Source organism: Silurus aristotelis (assembly GCF_946808225.1).
Source record: "Silurus aristotelis genome assembly, chromosome: 26".
Taxonomy (NCBI): domain Eukaryota; kingdom Metazoa; phylum Chordata; class Actinopteri; order Siluriformes; family Siluridae; genus Silurus; species Silurus aristotelis.
This window is the reverse complement of record NC_139599.1, coordinates 11,502,709-11,514,138: the sequence shown is the minus strand read 5'-3', so window position 1 is coordinate 11,514,138 and position 11,430 is coordinate 11,502,709. Positions and strand designations below refer to the sequence as shown.

Here is an 11,430-nt window from a genome sequence, read left to right as displayed (position 1 = left end):
TCAATTTAGAATGTGTGGGGTTTATTAATGGTCATATATGGTAAAATCCTCACAGTTTTATACCAGTTCAGACTTCCACACAATGGTAACATTTTAATCTCACAGATGTCAATGACAGTGTTTAAGTAGCTTGGAGCAGCAAAATGTCATAATAAAGTCCAGCTCTCAATAAATATTCCCTGGCAACTGAAAACTTTCACACACATATGATATTTAAAACACACATATTTCAATGTATCAGGATAAAAATAAATGTAAAACACACAAATGTACTAATTTAATTTTAGTTGGACCACTTAACTCAGCATGCCAATGATAATCATAATTGTTTCAAGATATTTCAAAGTCTAGTTATTGATTACAAGGGCATCATGTTCACAACATGCAATAAAGTCATTTCGCAGTGTCTAAAACAGAAGCATAGGAACACACTATTTAAAGCACAGTTATTGGTTTAACCAATGTGATTTTTTTTTCCACTCTAATTGTTTTCAAGTCTAAAATGGCTCAATATTTTTTATAAAACATTTAAAAAAAAAAAAGAACCATTGTCACCATTGGTAGAGAACATTTTTAGCTTCTAAAAACTGTCTCTACGCATTTTTTTTATTTATTCATTTATTTTTTTGTTGCATTTTTGAAGTTCCAAGTACATCGCAATCCAATGTCAAGTGCAAAGGCTCAGTAGGACTGGAAAACACCAAATCTATTTATTTACACTATATGGCCAAAAGTACTTGAACACCCCTTATTAATGATGAAGTTCAGGTGTTTTTACCACACCTGGTTGCTAACAGGTGCATAAAATGAAATCTCCATAGACAAACACTGGCAGTAGAATGGCAGTTTTCAACTAAAGATCTCAGTAACTTCAAATGTGGCCATGTCGTGGGGACCCCTATTATCCATAGAGAGGTTTGAAGTAGGCCTCCTAGTTCCATAAAGGGTAACGTACATTTACACCACTTGGCAGATGCCCTTATCCAGCACAACTTACATATATTTTTATTCATATGTTTTGAAAAAGTTGAAGGATAAGGCCTTTGCTTAAGGCTCGAGCAATGACAGCTAAGTAGTGCTATATCTCAGCAGTCAATCAGAAGCCTAACATCAAAACTACTGCTACCACTTGTTAATGTGGGTAAGTAGCAGTAATTAGCATGTTTCCAACATTGTGGCAGGAGTTTGGGGAATGCCATTTCCAGTTCAGCATGATAATGATCATGTGAACAAAGTAAAGTAAAAAAAAAACTGATTTTGACAGCTTTGACAAATGACTTCATCAGTGTAAACCTTTGAGATGAACTGAAATGTTGATTTCCAGTCTTGTCCACAATCAGTATCTTAACACATAAATGCATTTTTGACTGAATGGGCACAATGTCCCATAGAACCACTTCCAAGAAAATCTTCTAGGAAATCTCCCAGAAAGGTATAGCCTGTTATACTCACAAGACGAGACCAGCTGCATATCATGTTCATGGATTCAGAAATGGATTTCCAAGAGGCATATAAAGGTATGATATCTGGGTGTCTCCATACTTTTGGCCATATAGTTTGTCTGTCTTTTTGTCTCTCTGTCAATTTATTTATCTATCTATAAAGTTATCTATCTAAAGAAGTATTTGATTTTACCACATTGTATTATTTTAATTTGTTTTGGTGGGACTGAATAAACATTGTTAACATTATTTTTCTTTAATTGTACCCAATGACTCAAATAATCATTATATACTAAATTGTCCAATGATCAACGCAAGAATCTAAATGAGAATGAATGATTTAGTGACTCTCTGCTGGTACCACGGATTGGTAAGCTGTCATTAACCATTCCGAAAATACTTTTTCTAAACCATTATAGCAAAATTATATATAAATAATTTCTGTTTTCCTCTTTTAACAATATAATACTATGTAATAGATCCATTAATGCATGTTTTTAAATAACAAAATACATATAAACAGTTATAATATACTTGATATATGTATTTTCATCTGTAGTACATAACTATAACAATAAGTAAATAAATAAATATATGTCATTTTTTATACCTAAAAGCTGTATATGTTTAAATAATATCATCTAAAAGATGAGGGGTGGCAACCCAATCCAAAGTCCGTGGCTCAGAGGCTGCCATTATCATGCACATGAACTGTTTGCCAGTTCTTTTGTCAATAGGATAAATACTGGTAGGAGTAAACCTTCTGTTGTTCTCCACAAATTCACAGAGTTTCTGATACACATGGGGGTACTCATGGCGAAGGAACACCCCCCGAATTCTTAGCTCCCGTTGAATGTTGATGAAACAAATCTCTCTAGCTTTTCTCCCCTCTTCACCTTCCTTGTCAATGTCAGCTGTACCTGGTGGTGGAGTGAGAATCAAAGTCTCCATTTCACGTTCTTTCCCTTGGACGTTTCTTTCTGGGCTGTAAGAAGCTAAAGCAACCTTGGCATACTTCCTAACTGTTGGGGCTTTAACCCTTGGTGGTGATCTCTCAGGCACTTGTTCGCCAACAGCAATGGATACGTTCAAGAGAAAACATTCATTGGGGTCATATTCCTTACCTGCTTCCTGCAGCTCCTTGCAATAATCTCCAAGGTTATCCATGTAACTATCTAGTTCACGTATAGACAGATATGTTGGTGACATCAGGAGGCTTTCTAGGCCATACTGAAGGAAGTTTGTTGACGATCCTGGGTTTGGAAAGCTCAAAAACAGTACACCTCTTCCTCGGGACAGGTATCCCACTTTGGCTATACGTGAGAAAGCTTTGTGGACCTCTGCAGTTTCTCTGCAATATTTAATTATGTGGCGACATACACTGTTAATCCTGCCATACAAACAGCTCTCCTTGTGAATAACCCAGTCCTCCCTGCGGCAGTTGCGAGAGCAATAGTATGTGTAACAGCTGTGACACGATTTAAAGTAAAGGCAAGCATTAAACAATGTCTCTGTCCGACGGCACTTATTATTAGAACACATCATTGTTTCATCCTCATCTGGACTCTGGTCAGGGGAACACTCCTCATTAGTTTGCAGACCATCGCATCTCCCCTCAGTGTCTCTAATGGTGTGAGGATCTATTGTTATGGAGGTTGATGGTTTGTCAAGGGATATGCTACTCTCATATGCTGCCTTTGAATTCCTTCTTCCTGATGTTACTGCCTCTTTATCAATAAGACTTTTGAGTTGATCCATCAAGTCTTCATTGGCCTGTATACTAGTGGGTGGTTTATAATCAATAACCAGGTCAGCTAAAAGCTTGTCAAGTTGTTCTAAACTTTGTTGGAGCGAGGTACTATGATATGGTTTTTCTTTAGTTGGAAAGGACCTTGTCTCATGGTAAGAGGTGTCTTCAGCTGGAGCTCTTTTTGAATCAAGCACATCCCAACTGGCTGAGCGTGCCTCTGCCTTATAGCCTTTGCCAGGTTTGATATCATTATCTGTGATAGTGATTTCAGGAGTGACATACCACTGTTTGCTTGAGGTTCCTTTAGTATCAACCGGACTTTTGTCAATCAAAGAATTATCAGATAAAGATAAAGCCGCATAACGTCTAGGTGAACTTGAAAGATTAACAACCACAGGTTTTGGTCTGTCATTTACTGACAAAGTTTGTTTCCTCTGACATAAAAGATTCTCATCACTTTTTCCATGAGACACTGGTTGTTCCCGTGCTACATGAGTTTCAAGGATATTGTCCCAAGATCTTGAGTGAGACCGTGGGTCACTGACTGTTCTTGTTGGCTCCATACACAAGTTACTGTACCAAGGGGTAAGTATGGGCTCTTGTCTAACTTTTGCTAATGTAGCTTGAGGTGTGTATGAAGGATAGGGAGTGGAATAGCCAGACACATCTGAGCCATACAAATCATGTGATTTTGGCTGAACCATGTGTGCATGACGCCTGTCCTCTGTGTAGTATACTTGGGCAGGAATGTAAGTTTCTATTGGAGGTACATAGGGATCACCTACATAGAAAATCCTGGGAGGAACTGTTTGAACTTGATGTGTCCTAGGGTCATCCCCAATTAAGGTTCTTGCAGGGGGTGTCTGTATTATGTACTGTGCTGGCTCAGTATGATAAAGATCTCCTTCTGTGAAATATGGCCTGTCAGGTATGGTATGAACCACATGAGTTTTTTTATCTTGGAAATAATGAACTTTAGGAGAGTAGGCTTGGCTTGGAATGGTAAAATATTCATCCTGATAGTAAGTTCTTTTGGGGGGTGAAGATTCATACTTCCCCAAGTTGTCTGCATTGGAAAATTTTGTTGGCACATTGGGGGTAGACTTAGCTCTTCTCTCCCTTCCATAGTGTCTTATCTCCCATTGAGAAGGTATCCTTTGTGATGGGGTATTTAATGGCAGCATGTAACTGGTTGGCATACTTTGAGAACACTGGTAGGCAGGTGTATATTCACCTTTGAAATATTCAGTGGGAGTAGGTGTTCTTGAGGTGGAGACATGGGGAGGTACTGAAAGACTCTGACTGGCACTACTGGTATACCTCTGCGATTGCATGTCTACCCTTGAAATGGATGACTTTTGACTATGCTGCTGCAAAGCTGCTTCATCAGGCTTAATGTCAACTCGACATCTTACATGAGGACTAGTGGCAAGTTTAACAGGCCTTCCCTCATCCAAACTTTCATGCATATAAATAGGGGAATGGCTGATGGCATCAGTCCTCTGGGGTTGCAATTTGATGGGATGCACCTCATTAATGAGAGTACAAGCTGGCCCATAAAATGAATCTTTGCCTGATACTTCTGGTCTCCACTGAGAATGTTTTGGAGACCTTTGAAAATCCTGATTTCTTCTGACCACAGGAGGGGAGCCATCAGTTATTAATGGAACGAAGTTGGTCTGGACTCTTGAAGCACTTCTTGATCTTGTTCTTCTCCTAAGTGCAACTTCACCAGCAATTTCAGCAGTCACAATTTGAGGGGTTACGTGCATGTTATAAAGATCTGGTGATGAAAAACGGTGCATTCTGTGCCTTTTCTGTTGTGCTAAAACATTCCAAGAAACATCTGGGTTGGCTACATATCTGTCAGCCCTTGTAAATGGGTACTCCATTTTGATTGTGTTATATCTGGGCTTGTGTATAGATGCAGTATCAAACATATGAGTGGATTCTATTTGATTGTTCCAGGGCTCTTGAGGTGCACTGATGTATGTGGAATTACATTGTTTACAGGAAGAGTTGAGCTTGATTTGAACAGAGATAGAATTCAGTTTAGCATTTCGATACACAGCAGATTCCAGTATGTTGGGTAGATCTGTGAGTGTCATCTTAGTCAATTAGTTTTCCACATCAAATCATTTTCAGGTGAATATACCCTGCAAAATGAGAAAAAAAACAAGACCTATTTTATGCTTTAATAAAAAAGGGCATATAATAATACTACAACTACAAATTCACCTTAAACATTGTTATGATTTGATTATGTTATTATTTTCTTAAGGGGTCAAAGCTGAAATCTGGTTTGTGTATTAAACAAACTTTGACTTGATTATACTTATACCTTCTGAGAAGGAGATGGCTGACCACTCCCCAAAGTTAGTACATTGATTTTATTTTTATCAAGCCTTCACATAACATATTACATATCACATAACATGAACATGTAAGTGTTTGATTAAATGTATCCTTGATTACCGGAGTATTTTGTCACTAATATTATGCTAGGATATATGAAAAGTTCTGGCATGAACCTTTTCCTGAAAATCTGTGGAATATTTAGTACAGACAATAGGAAACATTCTCCTGGTTTGATAGGCAAATGGTACTGCCCCAGACCACCATTCATTCATTCATTGAACCCCAACCTTGTATAGTGGCAAAATCTCTGGTCAAATCTTATCCAGCCGTCAATCATAACTGCTTTGCCGCTATGAAGTTTTCTAACCTCAGCCACAGAGATGGTCTGCCACATTTTGACCACATGGGATACCATAGCACCAGGCTGGAAACACAACAGCAACCATAACAACCTGGTATACCATAGCAACCACCTGGGATAACATAGCAACTGCCAGCTAACTACTCCCACACTTTGAATATACTGAAATGAAACCAATGGCACATTGTTTTGTCCGGTAGTAAATTATGTGCTGGTATATAGTTTTTGATGTATAGCTCCATTTTAAATACCAAAATACCCCTCAATTAAAATAAATATTTAAAAAAGTATTTATTGAAGGTTGTGCAAACCATACCAAAGGTGATATAAACATGAAACTCGAACATTTGGTTCTACTTCGTCTCTCTGCTTAAACAAGTGGGATGAGTCTGGGACTTAACTGCTACATTGGAAAATGATGCAGACAGTCTGAGCGTAGGCTATGAAGAAGACAAACCAAGATTGAAATATTTGTCTATTTAATGTGGGTTTTTTTTTTTTTTGCAGTCATAAAGCACATGACTATATAACTATCACCAAAAGAAATTAACAGTCCACTGAAATGCATTAAAAATGTAATACTTTTTTTAATGAACAATTATGTTCATTAAAATTATGTTCATATTATATAAAACACAATGGTGGCTGATTATTTTCCCTTGATAGTTAAAAGTATTGAGTGAATGAATTTCTCATCATTACAAGTAGTAATCTATTTTAATGCAACCAGACAACATAATTTGAAGCATCAGGATACTGTACGTTAAAGAAATCACTCAACACAATATGATTTTTGTGCTGCAGAACACCACTTCAAATGACTAATTTCTGAGAACTGTGCTGAAGAAGTTTGTAAAGAAAAGCTTATGTATATATATAGTTTGCATTCTCTTCTTTATTGGCAGCTGAAAAGGGTACTGCACCTTGTGTTATATACCAGACCATGCTGTTCAAATACAACTGAAAAAAAATGTCACTACCAGTGAAATCACCAGTTATTAAACTTTAATTATTGCTCAACTGCACTGACATATAATGCAATTAAGTGCCTGAAAAAAAGTGTATGTCCCTCAAATGCAGCAATATACCTGCCACCACATACTGTATTCCTGCCACCTCTCTTGTTACAGCTCACCTACCGACACAGCCACTCAGTTGATGATGCCATCGCTGTTACTCTTCACACTACACTGACTCATCTGTAAAAGAGAGAAAAAAACCTATGTCAGGATATTATTCATTGACCATAGCTCAGCTATGCTCTCTATAGAAGCTGAATGGTTTAGGCTGCTTTAATTCCATCTGCAATTGGACACAGTATGGACTGACAACAAAAACATTATGTAACCCTGACTCTGAGCAGAGGAACTCCACAGGGGTGGTGTTTCAACCGCTTCTCTATGGCTATGTCAAACATAACAGCAATTAGGGACATGTATTTATTTAAAATGTATATCCTGAATCTATGCAATGCTGTTTTAAAGCTGCTTTGTGAGAATGTCAGTTGTAAAATACTTGATATAAATACAAGTAACTAAACTGAGCTCACTGTAAACAGTGCACGTACTCTCCAAAAATCCAAATCAACAGTTCACCCAAGAAATCAGCGAGAAGCTTCTCTGCACTTTCCTGGTCCATGAACACCAGGGAATTTGTACCCACCCGATGCCGAACAAGGGCTTAGCCCATTATTTTGGATGTCTTGCACCCAGCTCATGATCTGTTCTCCTATCTCCTCAGTAAACGCCTCCACATATCAAGGCAAACACGGCTCACCTCAAAAACAGCTTTTTTTCTGTAGACCATTTAAAACAGTTGATAAGAACTAATGACTAAATATCTCCATGCCAACACTTCACCACATACATACTTACATACTTACATACTGTATGTCTATACCATATTTAATATTAGATCTCTAATTCACCTACACTCTTCTGGCACGTATACTTAAAAATAGATATTTAATACTTTTATATTTTGGTGTATTTTACGGTCATATGTTGTGTTTATTGTGATTTGAGTGTGTATATGGAATATCCTTATAAGTGCAATATCTTCCACAGTGTCACATTTTGACAACACACACTGATTAGCCAGAACATTAAAACTACCAGTCTAAAATAATTTCCCTTTGCACTGACAAAAAAGTTCTGACCCATTGAGGCTGGATTCAGCAAGACCTCTGATGGTATGTATGGTCCAGTTCTGGTGCTCACTTTCTTACCATTGTGGACACTTTCAGTGGTAGACAAGTGCAGCATGGGCACCTGCAGGAATCTTGGCTCACCCGTTTTTACAATGTTGTATGTCTTCAGTTCAATCAGGTTTATTTGAGGGAATTTGTTCGTGCACAGCTGTCTTAAGGTCCTGCCACAGCATTTCATTTGGATTATGATCTGAATTTTGACTGGACCATTACAACAGCTTGATTCTGTTCTGTTCCAGCCATTATGTTGTAGATTTGCTGGTGTACTTAGAATCATTGTCCTGTTGCATGACCCAATTTTTGCCAAGCTTTAACTGCTGAACAGATGGCCTCACATTTGACTCCAGAATACTTTGGTATACAAAGGAGTTCGTGGCCAACACGAGGACTGCAAAGTGCCCAGGTCCTGTGGCTGCAAAACAAGTCCAAATTCTCACCCTTACACCACCGTGCTTGACAGTTGGTATGAAGTATTTGTGATAATATGCTGTGTATGCTCTGTAATATGTTTTTTTGTTTTGTTTTGTTTTTTGCAATTCCTCTTTTGGGTGAATTTGCATGGATGTCCACTCCTAGGAAGATTGGCCATTTCTACACAATTTAAAGCTAATCATTCTACTTGTAAACATTATTCACAAGTAGAATAATGAGCTTTAAATTGTATGGAAATGGCCTTAAAACCCTTCCCAACTTCTTGGGCAGCAACATTTGCTTGCTGATGTCTTTCATTCTTTAAATTGTGATAACACACCTGAAGGCTCCAGAACAGCAAACTGCTAAAACTTAAACTTTAATAGAGGTGGTCATTTAATAATGACATTTAATAAGGAACACCTGGCTTACACTAAGTCTTTTAAATCCTATAGAAGCAGCAAGGGTGTGCTTAGTCTTTTTAGTCTTTTATTTTACACATGGTTTCTCCATTTCAGCTTGTTTTTGTACAAATAACGGCACTGTGTAGTATGTTGTGTTGTTATATTTAAATACTTCTAACAACTAAAAAGAACCAGATGATTTTTCTTATCTTTATATAGATACATACAACCATAGTATTCAAAGAGGCGTACATTTATTTTCACATGGCTATATGTGTACCCTGATTAAAGCAAAAATATACCCTAATTGTTAAATACATTTGAAAGAAATAACAATAACAATATTAAGTGCTGCAGTTGCACTTGAACACAGACCTATTAGCAAACTTATTAAAAGCTATGTTTAATTTAAATAAAAAAAAATTATTTACATTTTATTTATCACATACATATACATACAGAGTCTGACATATAGTAAAATGCTTTTTACGACTGTCCAACTTGTAAATTAATTTATCTTGTAATTCAAACGTATTTTAATCTGGCCATGAAATATGAATTGTCTGAACAATTGAGGAACAGGATAAAATGTGACCCATAACTGTTTTTTTTTTTTTTTTTTTACGTATATCCATGTAATACCCAATGCACCATATGATCGCATTAAAATAACAGTTTTATGTTATACAGGATTTTGACCTGTACATGTATATAGATCATTACTAGTGTAGCAAGTAAAGCACTGCACCATTCATAATCTTACAGCAAATTTGATGGGTAACGCTTACACATGCATGTCACCCCACCTTCACAGCCTGGGTCATCATCTCATCTGTAATCAGTTCTCTACCAATTATAGGAGGTTTTTTGTATTGCTCCTGGTTGAACCTCTGCACAGGAAATGAAGCATCTGCACAGGAAATTACGCCTGGTCCTGCAGTTCCACTGCCCTTCTGCTTCAACACATCAGTCATTTCCATGCTTTATCTAGGTTGAACTGGGTAAGTTAAAAAGGAGAGACCAGGCGTGTGAAACACTGCTACAGCATCCTGCGCCATGTGACACGTGACCAATTGCATCACGCATCATTTGCACTAATAAGATGAGCGCACCTCCGGCAAACCTCAGCGAAATGTCGTAATTGAAAAATACATACAGTCGATGAAGTGTTATTACTACTAAACAGCTCTGTGATGAAACAGGTGATGATCAAATTTAGCACATGACTGATACTTCTCACGCCCAAGAAAGCAACATACACATAAACATGTCCCGGTAGGTTTTGATTTATATATATTTAATATTTAACCTGCTAAACTGATTTTAAGAAAATGCACCTGGGCATGGTAGAGGACACGATGGAAGACCTGCCATGAACTAAACTCGCAACTAAAATCGCGATTCCTCCGTCATTTGCGAAAGATGCAGCGAGTGCCAGCGCATCACAGCGATGATCTTACCGGCGTAATCCAACCGCCATAAGCACCAGGACCAGGATCCACTTCCCGCAAGCAGCACAATGACTCATAATTCCTGGAAGATGTATCTCAGGGAAAGGAAAAAAGTATCGGTCCATCATGTCGTTTTTTAGGCCTAGGATGCTGTGCACTGCATCCGTCGCGCTACTACTGCCTCTCCTCTCAGTGGGATTGGGTTGCCAGTAGTGATGTGTCGGTAGCGAACGAGTCGACTCTTTTTTTTGACTCTTTTTGGTTTGTAATGTGTCTAGAGTCAAATTCTCTTATTTGAAGAGACTTAAAATATATAAAATAGAAAAAAAGCATATACAAATGTATAAAAGATATAAAAGAGACCATATAAAAAAGATATAAATACAAATTCAGGTGTTTTTCATAGGGTTAGGATGTTGTTGAGGATTGCAATAAGATCGCATTAATATTAAACTTTTTTGCCACATGCTCTTATCCAAAGAGACTTGGATTTATAACTTACACCTATAAAGTCTATTCTTATTCATTCTTTATAATTGCGTTATCTGTGTAAAGCTGCTTTAAAACAATGTTTATTGTTAAAAGTGCTATACAAATAAAAATGAATTGAATTGAATTGAATATATGTTCATGTATAAAACTCAGTTGGCAGGCCGTGCATTTCACACCTAGGCCTTCAGTAGTGTCCATCTCTTAATACCATCACACTGCAAGAATGAATGGCATTACTAAAGCAAGAAACCCAATAAACATGAGTCCCCTTTCACAGCTGCACCGTTGCGTAAATAATCTTAATATTAACCTCATAAAAAGACACAGTTCATGAAAAAGCTTACCAAGTGTTTTGGCCTACCTTTCCAGCTTTTCTTGAAAATCCCATCTTGTAAATTTTCTGGTAATGTATCTGCAACCAAATCAATTTCTTCTTCTCTGTCAGGCATTGTGGAATGAAAAACGTGAAAATGCCAAGATTATTCTATGCCTACTAGATGGCCTCAGTGAGGTGAACTCACAATCTGATTGTTTAAAGGAACAGCTTCATGC

At 37.4% G+C, this 11,430-nt stretch overlaps 1 protein-coding gene across 8 annotated transcripts; it reads right to left on the bottom strand.

Annotated features, from left to right (window-relative positions):
* ajm1 (apical junction component 1 homolog) lies at positions 1-10,585 on the bottom strand. Of its 8 annotated transcripts, XR_014531823.1 has the most exons (4): positions 10,396-10,564; positions 7,051-7,110; positions 1,294-5,348; positions 1-1,251 (listed from the first exon to the last, which is right to left on the bottom strand). XR_014531823.1 is itself a non-coding variant. In XM_083531769.1 (3 exons), the coding sequence occupies exon 3, from the start codon at positions 5,298-5,300 to the stop codon at positions 2,070-2,072; it is 3,231 nt and encodes a 1,076-aa protein (XP_083387895.1). In that variant the 5' UTR covers positions 5,301-5,348; positions 7,000-7,110; positions 10,396-10,564; the 3' UTR covers positions 1-2,069. The 8 variants fall into 8 exon arrangements, 5 of the variants coding, with proteins under 5 accessions (XP_083387895.1, XP_083387894.1, XP_083387898.1 ...); XR_014531821.1 differs by having other exon boundaries at positions 1-5,348; positions 7,047-7,110; positions 10,396-10,585; XR_014531822.1 differs by having other exon boundaries at positions 1-5,348; positions 10,273-10,580.
* Positions 10,586-11,430: the final 845 nt, after the last annotated feature.